The 23,204-nt window shown below is 43.2% G+C and overlaps 1 protein-coding gene across 11 annotated transcripts in view; it reads left to right on the forward strand.

The window, feature by feature from the left end:
* Nucleotides 1-136: 136 nt before the first annotated feature.
* Nucleotides 137-23,204, forward strand: part of TBC1D31 (TBC1 domain family member 31) — a 78,989-nt gene continuing 55,921 nt past the window's right edge. For 2 of the 11 annotated variants that reach the window (XM_043484160.1, XM_043484162.1), the window contains exons 1-4: nucleotides 14,800-15,225; nucleotides 17,824-17,920; nucleotides 19,873-20,019; nucleotides 22,102-22,199. Coding sequence is in view for 8 of the 11 variants with exons in the window: in XM_043484165.1 (XP_043340100.1) it covers nucleotides 15,149-15,225; nucleotides 19,873-20,019 (224 nt within the window). In the remaining 3 variants the exon portion in view is untranslated. Of the gene's footprint in view, nucleotides 265-14,772; nucleotides 15,226-17,823; nucleotides 17,921-18,795; nucleotides 18,816-19,872; nucleotides 20,020-22,101; nucleotides 22,200-23,204 lie in introns of those variants that run through there. The other 9 variants (XM_043484157.1, XM_043484161.1, XM_043484158.1 and 6 more) reach the window with 9 other exon arrangements.

The raw sequence follows: 23,204 nt of genomic DNA on the forward strand, positions 1-23,204 counted from the left end.
CCTCTGTGGTGGCCGGGATGCGCACAGCCGCCCGACTCCCCGTCCCGGCCCCCTCGCGACGCGGCCTGCTCTGCGAGTGGAAAATGTCCAGGCGGAAGCCGCCCCAGCCCCCGGTGCAGAAGGCGGGGACCGGCGGACGTGGCGCCACCGAATTCGGACCAGCAAGGGAGAGTTCGGCGGCGAAACTTCCCCTTCCGGCGGCCGCCGACGAATTTGACCAGAAGCCCCGCCGCTTAAAGGGCAAGCGTAGTTTTTCACTACTGGGTAGGTGCTCGGCGTCTCGGAGGCGGGACGGAGAGGGGCGGGGCCGGGCCGGGCCGACAACACGACTGGTGGGGAACAGTGGTTGCCTGCAGCAACGACAAATATTCCAGCCAATGGCGAGGCTGAACGCCCTCTACCTAGTCGTGCAGATTTATAATCCAGGTGGGTCTACTTGGAGGGTATTTAAAGGAGAAGGAGGAAATTAAAGTACCACGTAGCTGCTCATTTGTTCATTGTTTCGGACCAAAGTTTGTTGAGGGCTTGGTAAGTGCCAGATAGGGTTCTAGACCCTGGAGGTGATGCAGTCATCAGAGCTGTTGTACCGTCTCCCCTGGAGCTTACTTACTAACCAAGATAGGGAGGTAATGAGCAAATAATCGAATAAGATAATTACAAACTCGTGATAAGAAAAATAAGGAAGATAAATTAGGATAGTGGGGGTAGAGTGGCAGGGTGGGAGTGCAGAAGTGTGGGAAGAGATGGCCACTTTTAAAATATTTTTTTCAGGTTTTATTTTTAGCCGCACCCTGCAGCATATGGGATCTTAGTTTACCAACCAAGGATTGAACCTGCACCCCCTGCAAGGAAAGACTGAGTCTTTACCACTGGACAGCTGGAGAAGTACCTGAGAGATGGCCACCCTAGATGAAAATGGTCAAAGAGAACTTGCAGGAGGTGACCCTTGAGCTGAGCCCCCCCCAAGCAAAACGGTGAGGAGTTTTCCAGGCAGAGAAAATAGCCACTTTGCACGCACACAAAAATATTCCCTGCCATGTCAGTAAACAAAGAATGTTGACTTCCATTCCAGTAAATAGTGACTATGGCCTGCGATCAAGCCACCAGCCACTGCAGCACCCAGATGGTGGGTGCCCAGGAGAAAAACAGGATACTGGCTCTAAATAGTTGAGCCAGATTCTTGCCTCTTCCCGTAAATCGAAAAGCACTAAACCGTTAACATGAGATGTCTGTTTTTTGTGATTAGTAGTAATCTTTTTATATTTGACTGTGTGCGTTGTTTCAGCCAAACCTCCTGTACATTCTGACTTCTCCCTTAGCTCTTCAGAGCAGTTCTTCAGAGCTGTGTTGTTGTTTAGTCACTAAGTTGTGTCCAGCTCTTTTGTGACCCCCATGGACTGTAGCCCCGCCAGGCTCCTCTGTGCATTGGGTTTCTCAGGCCAGAATACTGGAGTGGGTTGCCATTTCCTTTGGCAGGAGATCTTCTTGATCCAGGGATTGAACCTGTGTCTCTTGTGTCTTCCGCAGTGGCAAGCAGGTTCTTTACCACTCACATTACCTGGGAAGTAAATTCCTCGAATAAAACCTAACTTGTGACTTTTAGGTTATGCAGTTTTTCTTCAGTCAACAGCTCCGACTGGCTTGGATTGTTGAAGGAACTGAAAGCAGAAATGATCAAGACTCAATCTAGTTTGCTGGGTAGGACTTAAATTACAAGTAGATGAAAATCCATCATGCTTTTAAAGGAATATATCAAAGGATGCAGAGTAGATATTTTCTGGTTGTTTTCAGATGTAGGATTGCTGGGCTGCACCCTGCAGACCCTACAAGTCCCTTACATGCCCAGCTTCAAGACCAAAGAAATGATGATCTTTTACTTTTATCAGTTCATTTCACTTTTTCTATTTCATATTTAGTGCTTCCATTTCACTTAGTTTGTTTTCCAATTTTCCATCTCTTTTTGTTGTTACTCTTTCTCAAGACTTTATCAAGCACAGTAGAAAAGCTTTTGTATACATTTATATAAATAGTATGTATAATATATCTTTTAGAAAACTTGTGAATTTTTGTCTAACTAAAAAAAAGTATGATATTTTGATTCCACTTGTTTAACTTAGTATGAATAGAATTCTAGGCTTCTAATTAAAAAAAAAAAGATATGCAACAAGCAACAAAGGTTTACTGTATAGCACAGGGAACTATAGTCAATATCTTGTAATCACCTATAATGGAAAACAATCTGAAAAATAATATATGTCTATATGTATAACTGAATCACCTTGCTGTGCACCTTAAACACTCTAAGTCAACTATTCAATAATATATATATTAAGAAAAAAATTTTTAAAAAAAGACCAAAGGAAGAGCCCAGACTCAATCATGGAGACATCAGTTGTTTAATGGATAGAGGTAGTTTACACATCTGAAGCAAGGTCCTGGAGCAACACCTCACCATATGTGGCAGGCGGTGGTCAAGACATGGTAGCAATTTTCGCTACTTGGGAAAGGGAGAAGTTACCAGTTATGGGGAAATTGGCATCAGGTTGGGTCATCGGTTACCAGGGAAACTAGCGGAGGAGTATGTCCCTCACTGCCCCTTTGAAAAGCTATCCTGGGGAAGATACTCGGATCTAAAGATTAGAAGCTGGGCCAGGGGTAGGACGGCCAGCCATGGGAGTCAGGTGTAGGTGAAGCAGGCACTGTCCATCAGGGGATGTACAGCGAGCAAGAGAACAGCCATGTTGGTTGGCCGGATCATATCAGGACATGCAGTTTAAGACGGATGCAGTCAGCCAATAGAGAAACCAGTAGGAACACACTTGTAGTCCAGAGGGTTAGATTTCTTCATTTGCTGGTGGGGCAGAATGCACTCCCGAGGAAGCTGGGCATCTTGCCAAACAAAAGAGACTAAGGTCATTATTGGATTCTAAGGAAGGGCAGAGTTCTGGTATAATTTCAATGAAGCAGCGTTTTGATAGAACAGAGAGGGGCTGTGTGTAAAAGTGTTAACATCAGTCGTAAGCCTAAGCTGAGAAGCTGATCCCAGGTCCTCTTTCCTTGGAAATCTCAAAATTAAGATAAACGTAGGATGTTGGGCCTGAAAACTCCTTATCTAAAGCTTTGCACTTGGACTTAACAGCCTGTGTCAGAATGACCCATATTCTTCAGGTCCTTCAGCAAGAATGGGGTGTTCCATCCACCAGGATATAACTTCAGACTGCAAAGTTTTAATCAATCTATTATCTTTGAGAACATTCCTCAGCACCACGTCCTTGATGTTAATTAACAAAAGCAGTTTTTACAGAACAAAAAGGTACAAAATATTCCATAGTCTAAGAAGCATATACAATATTTGGGGGCCTAATGGATATCAAATGCAGTAAATATTGGGTTGGCCAAAAAGTCATTTGGGTCTTTCTAGAACATCTTACAGAAAAACCTGAACGAACTTTTTGACCAACCTAACATGTGACGCACTGCTTACCTGTACAAAGCTGGTGGGAATGTACATAGGTACAAACTTTACAAGATACTTTTGATATAAAATAAAAGTAAGAATGTTGTATACATAACAACATTTGAAAAATTTGCCTGTGGTTCCTTCCCAAATCTCTCCCCGTTTTCTTTTAGCCACTACCCATCATAACCCAGGTGGCGCTAGTGATAAAGAATCTGCCTGCCAATGCAGGAGACATAAGAGACTAGAGTTCAATCCCTGGGTCTGAAAGATCCCTGGAGAAGGGCATGACAATCCACTCCAGTATTCCCGCTTGGAGAATCCCATGGACAAAGGAGCCTGGTGGGCTACAGTCCATATGGTCTCAAAAGAGTTGGACATGGCTGGAGCGACTTAGAACACGTGCACCCATCATATTGAAGGTACAGTGAGAGAAAGTGGGTTATCTAGCTTAAGTGCAGGGCTAAGTAAGGTTTCTCTGATGAAACTGTAAGTGAGGTGCATGAGGGGGAAAATAAAAACAAGAACAAAACAACATACACCCAGTGTTTGTCAGGATTTATTGCTGGGTCATGTTCTAGGATTCAGAGTGTTCAGTCTGAAATTCAACTTCAGACTTTAGAAACACAAATTTATGAAGTTCCCTGGTGGCCTAGTGGTTAGGATAACCGGAACTATGTCTCTCCTGCTATATCCAAAGAAAGAAAAAAAAAAACTTTGTTTTTCTTTAAACAAAGAGAAAAGAACTTTAAAAATTGGAGGGAGAGACTTCCCTGGTGGTCCAGTGGCTAAGGCTCTTCACTCCCAATGCAGGGGGCCTGGGTTCGATCCCTGATCAGGAAACTAGATCCCACATGCTGCCACTATGAGTTCTCATGCCGCAGCCGGAAGGTCTCGTGTGCTACCCGGCACTGCCAAACAAATAAGTACTTTTCTTTAATTGGAGGAGGGAGACCAACAATGGAGAACACAACCCTGCCTAGTGCTGAAACTCAGCACTGCGCTGTTGAGTGACGCTGACAGACAGGGAACTGATGACTTAAATACCTTTCTGTCACAACAGTTATATAGGAACACCATCCCAGTGGAACGCCTGCCATATAATTGCCTTCTAGATTCAAGAAATCCAAAGTACACTGCAAAGATGTAATTAATCGTTATGTTAACTAGTAGGAAGGGGGTTTTGTTAGCCCTGTCTTGTAGATGAAGAAGCTATGGCAAGAATAATAATTCACCTCTGATATACCTGGCAGAACTGGTCCTGTATTGGGAAATTTTTTAAAATTTGGCACACTGGACTGGGAGACAAGGGGATTACTAAATAGCGTATAAAGCATGTCCTATTTGTTATTCTGATTTGTGTGTGTGTGTATACTAAATAAACAGCCTTCTACACAGTGTAGAAGAATCAACCTGGATTCCAGTCCTGTCTCTGTCCTCTGCTGATTGTGTGACCACAGGCAAGTCACTAACTTCTTAGCTGACTCTTTCAAATGGGGAAACAGTATTACCTGCCACCTACATCAAGGTTGTTGTTTGTTTGTTGAGAGCCTGCTGTTTACCAAGCTCTGTGGTTGTGTTTTGTGGGCATCGGCTCCATTACTGTTCACACTATTGTTGCCAAAACGCAGGCTCTGTTCACTGGTGCTGAGTAGAAGCTCAGAGACAGAGTTTCGGGTGAAATTTTAAAAAAAATATAGCTTTATTGCTTTGCCAGGCAAAGGGGGCCACAGTGGGCGATTGCCCTCAGAACTGTGTGTCCCACCCCGGAGGGGGTAGTGAGGAGTTTTATAGTGTTCAAGGAGCAGGGCATAGTCAGCTCGTGGACTGGTTGGTGGTGAAGTAATCAGGAGTTACCATCCTCAGGCTTCTGGTTCCAACAGGTCTGGGGTCTATGTGCTTGTGGGCACCGTACACTTAACTTCTTCCATCTGGTGGGGGTTTCAGTGTTTGCAAAACAACTCAAAAGACATGGCTCCAAATATTATAGCACTTCTCTGGTGATACAGTAGTTACGAATCCACCTGCCAATGCAGAGCATGTGGGTTTGATCCTGGTCCAGGAAGATTCCACACACCTCAGGGCACCTAAGCCCATGTGCCACAGCTGCTGAGCGGGAGCCCTAGAGCCCGTCCGTGTTCCAGAACTCAGAGCAGCCCCTCCTGCCTCCGCTGGGGAAAGCCCGGACACAGCAGGGGAACCAAAGCCCGGCGCGGCCAAAGCAAAAGCAGGTAAAGCGGAAAGAAAATAGTTTCAGGGTATACCACAGATAAAAGACTAATTCCCCACAGAAATAAAGAACTTGTAAAACCTGAGGGGAAAAAAGACCAAAAACTCAACAGAAACGTGGACAAAGTACACAGATACTTCACCAAGAATTATATTACCCTAGAATATATTGAAAGATATTCAACTTTTCTCATAATAAGAAAAATGAAACTTAAAGCCATACTCAGATACTATTTCTGACCTATTAGATTGGCAAAAATTAGTACTCCTAGGGAGGGAATTTATTACAATAGAAACAACATATACATTTACTCGTTAATCTAACAATGTCAATTTTGGTAATTCAACCTGAAGATAAACCTGCAACAGTACCAAAAATATATTTTTTTAAAAAGTTACATGCAAGGTTATTTATTGTGTTATTTGTGACTGGAACATATTGGAAAGGACTTAAATTTCTATACATAGAAAACAGATTGAGTAAACTATAGTACATTCACACGTTAGAATAACATGCGGCTGTAAACAAAGAATGAGGAAGATCTCTACAAATACACATGGAGTGACATCCAGGATACTTTGATGAGTGAAAAAGAGAAAGTGCAGAATAGTATATATATGTATACACATATACTAGAGAAGGGAATGGCTACCCACTCCAGTATTCTTGCCTAGAGAATTCCATGGACAGAGGAGCCTGGCCAGCTACAGTCCATGGGGTAGCAAGGAGTCAGACACGACTAAGCAACTAACACACACACACACACACACACACACACACACACACACATACATATATATATATATAAAATGCAATTTTTCATGTAATGTAGGAGAGGAAGTAAGAATACACCCACACATACATTAGAAAGAACAAGTATGTACACCTTAAATTTACAATTTTATATGTGAAATATATTTCAATTTAAAAAAAAGGAGAAAGAAATAAGTACAATCTTGCCTGAATGAGAATGGTAGTTGCACTCTAGGAAAACTTAGTATGTAAAATCTCTGTAAATATCCTTTATGTTTATACGTAAAACAGAGTTCAGTTCTAGTTTAACTATCCCAAACCCAGTTTTCATTTATAGGAAGAGCTCGGTAACGTTCCAAAGGGTGTGGGACCAGTTTATACACTGCAGGATGTCAGCCAAGCATCCTTGCCCCCGACCTAAACGCTGGTGGTGCTCCCAGTCATTGTGATAATCTCCAAACAATCATCATATGGGTTGAATTATACTCCCCCAAAAGATATAGTAATGCCCTAACCCCCCAGTACCCTGTGAACGTGACCTTATTTGAAAATAGAGTCTTTGCAGATGTAATCAAGTTAAAATGAAACTAGGCTGGATTAGGGTGAGATAAACCACTGGATTAGCAATGATTTGGTGTCCTTCTAAAAAGAGAAAACAGACACCAACACACACAGGGGAGAAGGTCATGTGACGACAAGGGCAGAGATTCGAGTGATGCATCAGCAAGACAAGGGACATCAGGGCTTGCTGGCCGCCACCTGGAGCTATGAGAGGGGCAGGGAACAGACTCTCCTTAGAGCCTCCGGAAGAACCAACCCTGCCAGTACCTCAATTTTAGACCTCTGCCTCCTGGTGATTTGAGAAGATACATTTTGGGTTGTTTTAAGATGGCTCAGTGGGCAACGAATCCGGAGACACAGGAGACACAGTTTCAATCCCTGGGTCGGGAAGATTCCCCTGGAGAAGGAAATGGCAACCCACTCCAGTATTCGTGCCTGGAAAATTCCATGGACAGAGAAGCCTCGCGGGCTACAGTCCATGGGGTCGCAAAGAGTCAGACACAATTGAGCAACTAAGCATGCAAGCACCCAAAGTCACCGAGTCTGTGATTGTTGGTGACAGCCCTGGAAACCAAATACTCCCACATGGGACTTCCCTGGTGGCACAGTGGATAAGAATCTGCCTTCCAATGCAGGGGACATAGGTTCAATCCCTGGTCCAGGAAGATTCCGCAAACTGCGGAGCAGCAACTCTAAAGCCTGAGCACCTAGGGCCTGTGCTCTGCAACAGTGAAGCCGCCACAAAGAGAAACCCTTGCACCACAACTAGAGAAAGTCCTTGCGCAACAATGAAGGCCCAGCACAGCCATAAATAAATAAGTAAAAGCTCTCACACGGTGCTGAACACGTTACAGGAAACCTGACTTTGTGTCTCCCTCCTGCTTAGGGTCCAGTCCCCTGCTCTGACAGCACCCCTCAGGCGGTGTCTTCCCTAAACCCCTTAATCAAAGTATCACCCCACCCCATTGCTTTCACCCCTTGCCCTGCTTACAATTTTCTTTACTTTTCACTGCCTAACGTGATATCATTTCTTTCTTTAGTTGTCTGTCTCCCCAGCTAGCATGCCAGCGCCATGCAAAGGTGACTGACTTTCTCTTGTTCCCTGTTGCATGCCACCACCCAGGACAGCCCTGGCCAGCAGTAGGCGCTTCATTGACATTTACTGAACCAATGAGTGAGTACCCCTTTGCAGAGAGAGGGTAAATGTAACTTTAACACAGCGAGGAAAAGAACAGACTAGCTTCCCTGGAGAAGAGAGCAAAGAGAGATATCAAGAGGTTCTGAGAGCCGGAAAACCTGGAGGAAAAGTCATGTGAGATATTTTGCTGGGAGTTGGAGGTGTGTCCTCTTTTAGTCATGGAATTTTAGTTGCAGATGTGATGTGCAAAACGTGCATATGCTTGCCTGGCAAGGCACTGGAGCCAGAAAGGCTACATCTGTCACATTCGTTTGAAGCCAATCCAAGCAGGCTAACGTGCATTTGGAGAGCTCTGAGAGAATGTTATATCTTGTACGTGCTGTCAGCAGCAGGAGGGGAAATGTGTTGGGAAGACAGAGCACATACTAAACAAGCCACATTGGTGCTGTGAGATCACACACAGGGGTTCTCAGCCTTGACGCTATTGACGCTCTGGCGCTGTTTACAGTTGTTGGTTGGTGAGAGCCTTCCCTGTGCAAAGGATGACTGGCAGCAAATGACAAGCTCACCAGTTGTGATAACCAAGAATGTCTGTAGACATGGCCAAACATCCTCTGGGGTTCTGGGAGCAAACTCACCCCAGCTGAGAACCATTGAGTTACGTGTGGTGCTGGTCCACTCTCCCTCCTTCATTTGCAACTCGACACACCCTCAGCGCACGCACACACACACACACACACACACACACACACACACGCACGCACGCACACACATAGTAGGACAACCCCCTCAACACCCCTTAAAGATGATTTATTCCTGTGTGGACTCCCTCCAAATGTGCCCTGATACTTTCTGAGGTCATCTGTGGTCAACCATTTTATTAGTAGCTTCCCACAAAACAAATCTCTCTGAATTCCTGCCCGAGCGTAGTTCCCATCTACACTGAGTCCAGACATGACCACGTGGCCTACTTAAGCCAATGGGACATTGGCAGGCATGGTGATCCAAACAGAAGCTTGTTAAACACTGACACGTTTGAGCGTGTCCTATTGGAACATTCCTCTGTTGGGAGCCAGAACAAAGCTCAGGCTAGATTCCTGAAGGACCAGAGGCCACATGGAGAGAAGCACGGATAGAGAAGTCATCCTGGATGTTCCAGGTCAAGATCAACTTCAACTGAATGCAAACGTGAGTGACCTTGGCTACGTCATATGAAGCAGAAGAACTGTTCAGCTGAGCCCAGTCAACTCACAGGATTGTGAAAAACAGGAAATCAGTTTTGTTTTAAGCCAGTAAGTTTTGAGGTAGGGTATTACACAGCAGTAGTCAACTGAAAACGATGCTGGGAAAGATTGAGGGCAAGAGGAAAAGGGGGCGACAGAGGATGAGATGGCTGGATCGTATCACTGACTCAATGGACATGAGTTTGAGCAAACTCAGAGATGGTGAAGGACAGGGAAGCCTGGTGTGCTGCAGTTCATGGAGACTTGGACACGACTTAGCGACTAAACAACAACAACAATAACAAGTTGAAAATAAGAAACACTGCGGGTTGGAGCAGGCTCATGTTAGCTTACAAGAGCAAACTGTGGAATTTTCTGAATCAATTATTAAATGTTAAATTATACTAAGGTTGAAATAAATTACATTTTAAAAAAGATAATACATAATCAAAACATATCATTTCTTTTTTAAAATTAATTTTTATTGTAATATAGTTGATTGACACAGTTGTGTTAGTTACTGTTATCCAGCAATGTGAATCAGTTATACATATATATACATATATCCACTCTTCTAGATTCTTTTCCCATATGGGTCATTACAGAGTATTGATTAAGGTTCCCTGTGCTATACAGTAGGTCCTTATTAGTTATTTATTTTATCATTTCTTAATTATTATACTCCTTTTTACTATTATCTATGGTCTTGAGGTTATTTTTTTAAGATTTTTTTGATGTGGACCATTTTTAAAGTAATTTATTGAATTTGTTACAAACTTGCTTCTACTTCTTATGTTTTGGTTTTTTGGCCGTGAGGCATATGGGATGTTAGCTCCCTGACCAGGGATCAAGTCCATACCCTCTGCATTGGAAGGCGAAGACTTAACCAGTGGACTGCCAGGGAAGTCCTCCTCTTGAGATTATTTGCATCTAAGCCCGTGCAACACAACTACTAAAGCCAGGGGGCTAGAGCTTCTCTTCTGCAACAAGAGAATCACTGCAGTGAGAAACCCACATACAGCAACTAGAGAGTAGCCCCTGCTTGCCGCAACTAGAAAAAACCCAAGTGCAGCAACAAAGACTCACCACAACCAAAACATTAAATAAATAAATCTTAAAAAAAAAAAAAAGGTAGGAAATTTGCAACCACTGCCCATTCTGCCGTGGAAACGAGAGCTTCACCCTCTGGTCCCCTCCTGCCTTTAGTCAAGAGAAGGCCTTTTAGAAACCCTAGTCTATGTGAGTAGTTTCTCACTGGATGTGGGAATGATCTTGCTGCCTGTCAAGATCAACATCACACTTTCTCCTCTGCTTTGATACTGTACCATTTCAGCTGTAGGTGCCAAATCCTTTTGATTCCACATGAAATACTACCCTGGATTGCTTTCATGTATGTTTTATGAGTACCCCAGGCATGAATATTTATTTAAGCAACTCGGAGCATATCCCTTTGAGTTTTTTTTCTGTCCTGACTCATGTTTAAATGGTGGGGGGAGGTGCACAATGTCACAGTTCACCTGTAATGGCTTTGGCCTCCTAACCCCTTTGCTTACAGGGCCAAATAGTCATCTCGGAAATGGAAAACATTGCCTGGCTTTGTGTCAGTGAGCAGCATGACACACATTTCTGTTTCACTGATGAAACAGCTCTTTTCCTGTGCAATGTCAGCTTTCCTACACAATGTGTCAACGCACCGGTGTCATCCCAACTGTTGGCTGTTTGGATCCCTTCCACAGTGACTGACCTGGTCAACCCTTCATCCACATTAATATTTTCTATTCATTCAGAGACACTGTCAAGGGAATGAAAACACAAGACACAGGAGAAAATATTTGCGAAACTTAACTATGATAAAAGGCCTATATCCAGAACATATACAGAATCCTCAAAACTCAAGAAAATAAACAGCCCAATTATAAATCAGGCAAAAGATCTGAGCAGATATATGCAGAAGCAAATAATCACAGGAAGATACTGAACGTCATTTGTCATTCTAGAAACAGAAATTAAAATCACCACGCGGTACCATAATACCCTAAAATGGCTATAATTACACAGACTTCTCATAGATGCAGAGCACCTGAAAATATCCTACACTACTCAGTATCGGTGGGGATGTAAAATGACAGCTACTTTGAAAATGCTTGATGCTGTCCTAAAAAGTTAAACCTACACTTACTATGTGGCCAAGCCACTCCACATCTAGGAATTTACTCGCCAGAGATGGAAACATATTTATACAAAGACTTGCACAAGAATGTTCATAACAGCTTTCTTGGTAACAGCTTTCTTCCTCAATAGGTGAATATACCCACTAATTGTGGTATATAAATACCATCGAATTCTACTCAGTGATAACAAAATATGAACCACTGATATACCCAACAACATAGTTGACTCTCAAAATAATTCTGCTGAATGAAAGAAGCCAGACCACCCCCCTCAAAAAAAAATTACCTAGTTAACACTCCTTTGTGTAAATTTCTAGATTAACTAATCTAAGAGACAGAAAGCAAATCAGTGGTTGTCTGTGGATAGGGTGGGGTAGGAATAAAGAGAGATTGCAAAGAGTCAGGAAGAAGATTTTGGAGGTGATGGATGTATTCATTATCTTGATTATGGTGATGGTTTCACAGGAATATATTTATGTCAAAATTTATAAAATTACACACTTTAAATATGTGCAGTTTATTCAATGTCAATTACACATCAGTAAAGCTGAAAAAATATATATGTATATATGTATAGGATGCATCAGTTATTGACTAAGTAATGATTCAAGATGAAACTAGAAGGACTTCTCTGGTGCTTCAGTGGCTTAGACTGGGGGCTCAGGTCAGGGAACTAGATCCCACATGCCACAATGAAGAACCCCTGTGCTGCAACTAAGACCCAGCGGAGACAAATAAATAAATATTTTTTTAAATAAAAAAATTTTAAATATTTATTTTAAAATAAATATTAAAATTTTAGACATTTATTAATAAATATTTTTATTATTTATTTTAATAACCCAAGGGATAGGCTACCCACTCCAGTATTCCTGGGCTTTCCTTGTGGCTCAGCTGGTAAAGAATCTGCCTGCAATGTGGGAGACCTGGGTTTGATCCCTGGATTGGGAAGATCCCCTGGAAAAGTGAATGGCTACCCACTCCAGCACTCTGGCCTGTAGCATCCCATGCACCATATAGTCCATGGGGTTGCAAAGAGTTGGACACACCTGAGCGTCTTTCACTTTCAAGTTGGTCTGCCAACTTGGGTTATTAAAATTGGGAGACTATAATGACTGGAAAGGTGCACATCTCTTCAATTACCAGGCTGACCTTCAGGCCAGGCCCAACTAAATCCAAAGGTGAGTGCAAAGTGGGTGTCCAGAACATCTGTAACATAGAAACCTCTGTATTCGTATCTGAAATTGACTTGAATGGTCACATGGGCCGTGACAACCCATACAAGCTGAGCTGCCGGCAGGTTACAGCAGAGTCATTAGGCAAACTATTCAGCAGATTTGTCTCTGATACTGATGAAATGTATGGTTTGCTGTGTGAGACACATGTAATTTTGAAAAAGTGATTTTTCTCCCTGCAGTGGGTTGAACAGTAGGCTCCCAAAATACATACCCACAGTCTAATCCCCAGAATGTGTGGATGATACCTGATTTGGAAATAAGGTCTTTGCAGGTGTAAGTAAATTAAGGGTCTTGAGATTATCCTGTATTATCCAGGTGGGCCCTAAGTCCAACGACAGGTGTTCTTATAAGAGAAAAGTAAAGGGAGATTTGAGATGGAGAGTAGAGGAAAAGAGAAGGTGTGGTGAAAATGAAGGCAGAGAATGAAAAGATGTGATCTCAAACCAAGGAAGCCAGCAGCCACCAGAAGCTGAAAGAGAAAAAAAGGTGGGGGGGGTGGGCGGCGCAGAGTCTGCCCTAGAACCCCTGGAGGGAGCAGCCAGCCAACACTTGATTCAGACTCTGGCTTACAGAATGGTGAGAGAATAAATTTCTATTGTCTTAGCCACAGCCTCAGGAAACCAACACTACCTCACAGAGCACTAAAGATAGGGACAAAGGTACTATCAGTATTGTAGGTTTGCTATGAGGATTAAATGAATTAAATGAGTTAATATTCCTCAAGCACTAGAAGAGTGATACCTGTTGAGCTTAGTTGCCCAGTCAAGTCCGACTCTTTGTGACCCCATGGACAGTAGCCCGCCAGGTTCGTCTGTCCATGAGGATTCTCCAGGCAAGAATACTGGAGTGGGTTGCCATGCCCTCCTCCAGGGGATCTTCCTAAGCCAGGGGCTGAACCCAGGGCTCCCGTCTTGCAGGCCTATTCTTTACCATCTGAGCCACCAGGGAAGCATGTTTGATACCTAGTTCCCAGGTGGCACTAGTGGTAAATAACTCCCCTGCCAATGCAGGAGACACAAGAAACTCTGGTTCAATTCCTGGGTCAGGAAGATCCCCTGGAGAAGGGAATGGCAACCCACTCCAATATTCTTGCCTGCAGAATTCGATGGACAGAGGAGCCTGCCGGGCTACCAGCACATAGGGTCACAAACAGCCTGACACAACTTAGTGACAAAACACCAACAACAAAGCGCTATGAAAGTTCTAAGTAAACAGTCTTCAGAAAGAATTTCTCTGGTGTCAACACAATCTGCTGTTGATCACACTGCTTTATTGGTGCATGTCTGGTGAATTGGACCCCATAATAGTGAGCCTCCCTCTGGTCAAGGCTATGGTTTTTCCAGTAGTCACGTATGGATGTGAGAGTTGGGCTAGAAAGAGGGCTGAGTGCCGAAGAATTGATGCTTTTGAACTGTGGTGTTGGAGAAGACTCTTGAGAGTCCCTTGGACTGCAAGGAGATCCAACCAGTCCATCCTAAAGGAGATCAGTCTTGGATGTTTGTTGGAAGGACTGATGCTGAAGCTGAAACTCCAATACTTTGGCCACCTGGTGCAAAGAGCTGACTCATTTGAAAAGACCCTGATGCTGGAGGGATTGGGGGCAAGAGGAGAAGGGGACGACAGAGGATGAGATGGTTGGATGGCATCATCCACTCAATGGAGATGAGTTTGAGAGGCTCCGGGAGTTGGTGATGGACAGGGAGGCTTGGCGTGCTGCAGTCCATGGGGTGGCAAAGAGTCGGACACGACTGAGCCACTGAACTGAACTAGACTATGGAATTGAAACAACACTCATGACGACGGTGGAAAGGTCAACAAGAGCTGACTATCAAGATTCTTTTTGAACCCGAATACTCTATAAAAGGAACCCTTCAACTCTCCATGCATTTGGGCCCTTTCTTCTCTATTAGTTGTCTGTACAACTTCTTAATCCCTAAACGCAATGTGAAACACAATCCGGGGCCACCGGGGAAAATTATTTTCTTTGCTTCCCTTGGGAGTCTAAAACCCACCGAGGAGCCCAGAGATAGGAATTCCCAAGGCGATACCACGCGCCCATGTTACATCTGCAGAAAACTACGACTCCCAGAAGGCTTTGGGAGGCGGACCGCGTAAGGGGGCGGAGCCTAAGGGAGAAGGTCGTTGGCCGATTCCATCGTCCGGAGCGGGAAGGGTCGGCTGGGCGGAGTTTGGGAGGGAAGGCCCGATTAGTTGTAAATAGAAATATCGGCGTCCTGCGCGCGGTTGGTACGATCCACGCGAGGATCCCTGCTGCTTCGGCCGGCGCTTCAAGTTTCCCGGGCCGGGAGCGCGGCGCCTGCTGGGAAGGCGCCGGGACCGTTGTCCGGCCCGGCGGCGGCCGCGCGGGAGCTGCGACATGCAGAGCACAGACCTGGGCAGCAAGGAGAGCGGCAAGATATGGCACCGCAAGCCATCCCCGGCCACTCGGGACGGGTACAGGCCGCGGCGGGAGGAGGCGCGCGCTGGAGGGGGATGGAGGCTGGCGAGGGGCGGGTCCGCGGCTTCGGAGAGGCGTTTGCGGGTCTGTTGGGGAGGGTTTCGGGAGGGGGTGCGGGGAACCGCACGGGGGTTCTGGTTCTTACCCTGCTCGTGATTCCGGGGTTGGATGACCTCTGATAAACGCAGGTAGCTTGAGTTTGATGATCCTTCGAGACCTCCTTTCCCAGTCCTGGGGACAGGGGTCTCAATTAGGATCAGCGTGGAGGGCCTGATTTATGCTGGGAAATTTGCGCTTCTAATGGGACCCAGGACTGCCTGCCTTAATTAGCCCAGAATCCCCGTGGTATTCCTGGCACGCGGTAGATGCTCAGTAACTTATTTGTTAATTATAACATCTGGGAAAGAACTCAGGAGGAGGAACGGATGCCGGAGAAGAATGCACTTCCTTTTCCAAATGCCATCCTTGAATCTTTTATCCATCCTTGAATCATTGTTAGAAGTCAGGCATGCAAGCATTCTAATCATCAACTATTTGATGAGCACCTACTCCTTGCCAAGCTTCTAAGCTTTAGCTGGGGGACAGTTGTGGAACGGAACAAACTTCTGGTTCTCTCGGAGTTTATGCATTAATGTGTATCCAACATAGGTCAGCCTCTTAGTAAGGTCAGCGTTGCTGCTGCTTTTTTTAAAAATAGACTTTGTTTCTTTAGGACAGGTTTAGGTTCGCAGCAAAACTGAGAGAAAGGTAGAGAGATTTCCCATGCATCTCCTGCCTCTACACACGCCTAGTCACACCTTTATTAACGTCCCCCACCAGAGCAGTACACTTGTTGCAGTTGCTCAGCCTGTGTTGACACATGGTTACCAACCGAATCCCACTGTTTACATTAAGATTCAGTCTTTGTGTTCTACATTCTGTAGGTTTGGACAAATGTATAATGGCCCATCCACCATTATGGTCTCATACAAAATATTTTCACTGCTCTAAGAATCCTCCTTGCTCTGCCCATTCATCCCTTCCTTCCCAGCTCTTCCTTTCTTTCTTTCCCCTGGTCTCTGTCCTGTGTGATGCTCCTGTGTGACTTTGATGGGAGCCTTTGTCCCAAAGTGGTGCCATATTGGTGCCTTGTTAATCTTACTGCTTTTAATCCCTTAGGATGCCATTGACTTTACTGCCTCACTTGTGTTCATATTTCATGTGTTTCACGTTCTAGTAATTTTTCTGTTGATTCTTTGGTTGCTCCTCAAAAAATCAGTAGACTTTAAGTGCCAACTGCAAAAGCTCAGTGCTACACATGATACCATTAGCTTACTTGGTATCTGGTTGTTCTCAGTCCCCCAGCAATGTTGCCATCCCATCATCTCCATTGAATCAACATTTTGTCTGGAACAGGAATTCTTCCATGTAGATTTTCACTCCCAAATTTGGAGTTTATGTAAATACCACCTCTACATCTTTAAAAAAAAATTTTTGTTTGTTTGTTTCGGCTGTGCTGGGTACTAGTTATGGCACGTGGAATCAGTTCACCCTCCAGGGGTTGAACCCACGTCTCCTGCATTAGAAAGTGGATTCTCAGCCACTGGACCGCCAGGGAAGTCCCAACACCGCCTCTGCTTCTGAGATTCTCTAAATGTTCTAAAAATTATGCCTGCCCACAATAATTTTTTTTTTTTACTGTTAATATCTAGAAACACATACAAGATTCAGAAAATGATTCACGTTTGTGTGAAAATGTCCTTATCTGTTCCTTCCACTAAAACATAGTTTCTTTTTGTTCATTAACACCCATTGTTATGATGTTGAGAAGGGCAGGGGGGTGGGGAGCGCTGAATGTGGAGTCACATGGACTGCAGTTGAAGTAAATGTCCACCAACCAGCTCTGTGACCTTGGGCAAGTTAATCTTGGGCAGTAAGTGAAGATAATCGTGCTTAACAGCAAGATTGTCTTAGGGAATTAGTGTCTGATGTATCTTGGTATTCAGTAAATATTTGATGTGTTTGTTATGTTTAAGGACTGAGGAACACCATCAGGCAAATTATGAGTTGTTGAAAAACAGTTCTAAAATAAATACTTGCATGTGTGATTTATATGAAAGGTCAGAAGGACAGAATTTTGCTATTAAATGTGATTATGTCATGATGGTACGGTTATAATAAAATTATTAGTGTCTTTCTGTATTTTCCATATTTTGAACAATGACCATGTAATTTTGTAATCCACACACACATAGTAAACATCATAGAAAAAAGACTGGAAGGAAAAGTCCTTGCTTGGTCTAAGTTTAATTGCCAGGGAACATCTTGATGTTGTTACTTATTGTCTCAATACATTTATCCTCCCAACTCCACTTGGGGAATGTCAGAGAAAAACCAGAGCTGGACAGTAGTTAAAGTGGTGAAAAGAGACTTTATTCAAGACTATTATTGCAAGAGAGGAAGCAAGGTCTCAGTGTAGAACTGGAGTTGATGTGTTCTGGGCTCGGTTCGAAATACAGCCTGGGCAAGAGGGAAGTTATAGACAGAGAGCAAGGTAGGGGTCAGAGGATGGAAAATTACCAAGAGAAAACATCTGGGGTAAATCTACCTCACAGGATTCTTGCTGAAGATGGGCCAGAGTGATCAGACAGCAGTTGGGAGATGATGGAGCATGAGGAACCCCATCAGGTGTCAAGAATGATGGTATTGAAGGTAGGGGGCTCTGATTAAACTGACTGAGCAGACTTGCTAAAATCAGATTTTTCAAGGGAATGCACCGATGGGCCTAGGAGAAGGTTCGGAAGACTGACGAAAGTTTGGTCAAGCCAAGAATCTTTGTTAGGAACTAGATAGAAATAATTTTACTGTTTCATCCAGTGAGTCTCAAAAGCCTTATTTTTAAATAAAGAAAATGTTTGATGTACTTAATTTAGTGGTTTTTTAATGAAGTAATGAGGCAATTGTTTCTAATATTAAAATTCAAATTCATAAAAAGTCAATTAAGAAATTTCATAATTTGAAAATTTGGTGCAGGAGAGAGTGGGCTTCCCAAGTGGTACTACTGGTAAAGAACCTACCTGCCAATGCAGGAAACATAAGAGACACGAGTTCAATCCCTGGGTTGGGAAGATCCCCTGGAGGAGGGCACAGCAGCACACTTCAGTATTCTCGTGTGGAGAACCCCATGGTCAGAGGAGCCTGGCAGGCTATAGTCCATGGGGTCTTGCAAAGTTGGACATGACTGGAGCGACTTAACATGCATGCATGCAGGAGAGAGTGGGGTTACTCTGGTCTTCATGACCCAGATATACACACATGTATTATTTTAAGGAGTTAATTGGTTCTGCAAGTTTTATAAGTTTTCTTTTCAGCAGATATAGGTACTTGATCTTCTCAAAAAATAATACCTTTAGACAGATATAATCATATTTTTAGATTGAAGCTAAAGCTCCAATACTTTGGCCACCTGATGCAAAGAGCCGACTCCTTGGAAAAGACCCTGATACTGGGAAAGATTGAGGGCAGGAGGAGAAGGGGGCGACAGAGAATGAGATGGTTGGATGGCATCACTGACTCAACGGACATGAGTTTGAGCAAATTCCCAGAGGTAATGAAGGACAGGGAAGCCTGGTGTGCTACAGTTCATAGGGTTGCAAAGAGTCGGACATGACTGAGTGACTGAACAACAACAACTACAGATATACTTGAAAATAAAATTCATGTACATTTTGGAACACCCTGAGTCACAAAAACAAAATCTCATCAGGGTATCTTAAAATTAGGATATTGAATTGAAATTTTTCTTACATATGGTAGTTTGTGATTTATATAAAACTACTTTTCGTTAAGTACTTCATTGTTTATGTCTGTTGCTTGATGTAACAATCCAACTACTCGGTCAGAAATACATTTTCTTATCATATCGTGTTGTCTATCACTTAATCACAGCTTATAAATCTGCTCGTGTGTGTTTATTCTTTTAATAATTTTTTAAAAGTAATTTATTGGCTGCGCTGGGTCTTGGTTGCCACACGGGCTTTCCTCTAGTTGTGGCGAGCAGGGGCTGCTCTCCAGATGTGGTGGGCAGGTTTCTGTTGCAGAGCACGGGCTCTAGGACACAGCCTTCAGTGGTTGCGGTGGAAAGACTCAGCAGTTGCAGTTCCTGGGCTCTAGGGCACAGGCTCAATAGCTCTGGTGCACAAGCTTCGTCGTTCTGCAGCATGTTCTGTGGAATCGTTCGGGACCAGGGGTGGAACCAGTGTTCCCTGTATTGGCAGACAGATTCTTTACCACTGAGCCACCAGGGAAACTATTTTTTTAGTGTCTGTCTCTACTCCTATACTGAAAGCTTGATAAGGGCAGGGCCTCTGTCTATCAACTACCCTTATCTCCTGGCTTATGCTGTGTCTGATGCTTTGTGAGTTTTTAGGTGTTTGATGAATAAACCAACAGTAGCAACTCTGATAATAACATCCTGTACGGTTTTCAGAAGTCACTGTATGGTTGCTTCTAGGAAAGGAGGAGGAGCAGTAGAAGAGGGAAGAAGGGGTAGGCAAAAAACTTCAAAATTAGTGAGGTGTACTACACAATGCATAGTCTTCATAATAACAAGTAAAGCTTGACAAAGAGTTTAATGGTTCTTTGTTTTCTTTGTTTTTTGGCAGAATTATAGTAAACATCATTCACAACACTTCGGATTACCTTCCCAAAGTTTTAAGATTTTTGAACGTGGCTTTTGATAGCTCAGGTGATTGTTTAATTGCTGGGGACCATCACGGAAATATCTATGTTTTTGACTTGTGTGGAAACAGGTGAGCAAATACTTTGGATATTTACCAAGTAATTACTTTCTGGACTATTTTAGTACCTACTATTGATTATTCATTTAGAAAGATTTATTAAATATTTACTGCATTTCAGACACTTTGTAAAATTCTGCCATTAGTGCTGGTGCAATAAAGTAAGAAAGAATAGAAAGAAAAAAATGGTTGGTTTTCTTTTTAAGAAAATTAAAGTTCTCGTTTTAACAGTTTCTCTAGTAGCTTGTTTTTCCTTAAATTTCAAGCTTCATTATTGCTAGTTTATCAGTTAATGTCTAGTACCTGTTTAGAAAAAGCACAGTGGCCTTTATATAGTACATTGTTGTCAGAGTGAACTAGATCTTGGAATCTTTACAGACTTGATCATCACTCTTCCTCCTCTTCTTTTCCTTTACCAAACAATTGAGTGAGAATGCAATTAGGTGGGAATTGATCGAGGTAGTCATCGCTGGAGTGGGGGTAGGTGGAAAGGGAAAACTGTGCTGGCCCAGCCAGAGAGTCAGAAAGTGTCTGTGTGGGGTTGGGGGCAGTCATGGGAAAGACGGAGGCTTTGGTCAAGTGAGTGTACCGAGGCTAATGGGGGCCAGGTTCCTGACTATCGGAAAGCGTAGTTATGGATATGGAAAAGGAGAAAACTAGACTAAACCCTGTGGACCTGGATTGGATTTGGTTCTATCTGTATGAATCCTTGGTTTTGAATATATATAGACAGACATAAATATAAATAGAGGTGTGTGTATGAGAAAGTGAATGAATTATATGGACATAAATTTCCTAGCTTTGTTCACTCATAGGGCCTGGAAACAGTAACACCCCAGTAGTAATGAATATACCCAGTGCCCAGTTCTTTTCTAAATATCAGTCTGCTTCAAGGAATTGGGGCTCCTTGGAGAAACAGCCAGTTTTAGGATGGAGGCAGGGGAGGTACAAGATGAGCCTGCAACACTGTAGCCAGAAAGAAGATCTCGGTCAAAGAAGGATGGGGATGTGTCCGAAGTACAGAAATGTCACCTTGAAGGAGCTCTCTCTAGGCAGATTGGAGACCGTGAGTTTCAAAATAAATGATAGTGGTGGCTTGTAACCCACTGGATAGAATGGAAATCCGTGAATTCATGCTGTAGTCAACAATTTAATGAGATTGGATGTTTGCAGTCACAGAGTACCTCCCCGGAAAATACTTATTAAAGAGGAAAAAAAGCAGTAATTTTACAGTGAAGAAGCCTGGCAAATACCACCTTATCACAGAATTAAAGTTAAAATAACCAATAGTGGGGCAAATCAAAGTTTGTGTGCCACCTGATAGGGTGCAGTGGTAAGAACATAATGTCACTTCTGTCATATTCCTGCCAAAGACAGATGACCTGAGTCTAATCAGCAGAACCAGTTGGCAGAGCTAAATTAAGGGCATTGGATAGCAAGACTGGCTTGTGACCTTCACAAGGGTCAAGGACATGAAAGATGCAGAAAGCCTGAAGACTGTTGCAGACAGAGGGAGCCTAGACACATGACAAGTCAAGGCTTGGATCTGGACTGATCCCTTTGCTGTAAAGGACATTTTTAGGACAATGGACAAAACTGAGGTCTGGAGATTGGATAGTAGTAATATATGATGTAATTTTTGGATTTCGATGATTTTATTGTGATTATATAGGAAAATTTCCTTGCTCATAGGAAACGTGATTTTGGTAACCTATTCTCAAATAGTTCAGGGAAAGAAGAGCTCATAAATGATTTACCTGTCTGTGATATTCTGGGTAGCAATGTGTTAATCATTGTTTCCACTCCTTACCTAGTGGTCACAATTCTCCCACCCATTACTCTTGCCTAACTACGCAGCCAGTTCCCAATTTTAAATCAATATACCTGTGTCTTTGCTCCCACTAAACAAAATAAAATAAAAATCCCAAACTAAACAAAATAAAAATAATTGTTGATTGACTCCATTATAGAGCAATGAACTTCAGCATCAATGATGCTAGTACTTCATTTGCTTATACCTGTTGTCATTTAGTCATTCCATTCTTCTCTGAGTTTTCCCAACCTTAACCAATTTCTGTGGTTCCTTTTGTTCAGACTCTACTTTTATTCTGACTGCCTAGTCTCCTGATTCATGGGAAAATAGACACCCTCAAGCTTCCTTTCCTTCTTCCCACAACAACTCAAATATATCTGTAAGTCCAACCATTTGCAAAACTAGTTTGTAAAACTAGATGATCCTTATTTCTAACACTGCTAATCTCTAGCTTCTGTGGCTGCCCATGGGACTTTGCACCCTGAATGTTCCTCTTTTATTCTGTCCACTGTTCCTGTTCTCTCTGTAAATATTCACATCCGAGTAAAGGTACATGTGGCATAGCTGTGACATGAGATCAGGCCTGTCTAATCCTAAGGCCACTACAGTGGGCTCACTCACAGTCTTCCTGATCGCTTAATCCGGTGGTCTCTTTTCAGTTCTCATCTTACTAAATACTCTTGTCTTCCATCCTTTATGAAATTTTTCTTTTGTTTCAAGGTACAACTCTTTCCTGACTTTTCCACCTCTGAGATCGGTTTTCCCCTTGCTTTGCTGACTTTTTCCACTGTCTTTGCCCTTATTGTCCTGCTACTGGGGCATTTGTCCCCAGCATGCTTCTTTCCATATTCTCGGTTTTCTTTTTAATCAGCTCTCGTTACCACCAAGCCTCAGGCTTCAGCTGCCATGGAACATTGTTAACTCAGACCTGCTTCTCCCGCCCACGGGGGAGCTTCTAGATAGCACTGTCTAATTTGGTAGCCACTAACCGCCCTCAGCCCTTGAGAGGTGGCTTGGCCAAGTTGAGATGCATTGATGATATAAAATACACTGGGTTTTGAACACTCACTGTGAGAAAAAAGAATGTACAATATCTCTGATAATTTTCTATTAAATGTTGAAATAATATTTTAGATACACAGTAAATTAAGTTTAATATGTTAAGATTAATTTTATATATTTTTAACTTTTAATGTGGCTTCTAGAAAGTTTTTAGTAACACACATGGCCTGTATTCCATTTCTTTTGGACAGCACAGCTGTAAATGCTTTTCAAAGGCCTTAATCAGTTCAGTTCAGTCCAGTCGCTCAGTCGTTCCAGCTCTTTGCAACCCGAGGGACTGCAGCATGCTAGGTCTCCCTGTCCTTAATGCTACCTGTTTAAA

Source organism: Cervus canadensis, chromosome 12 (assembly GCF_019320065.1).
Source record: "Cervus canadensis isolate Bull #8, Minnesota chromosome 12, ASM1932006v1, whole genome shotgun sequence".
In the NCBI taxonomy this organism is placed as follows: Eukaryota; Metazoa; Chordata; class Mammalia; order Artiodactyla; family Cervidae; genus Cervus; species Cervus canadensis.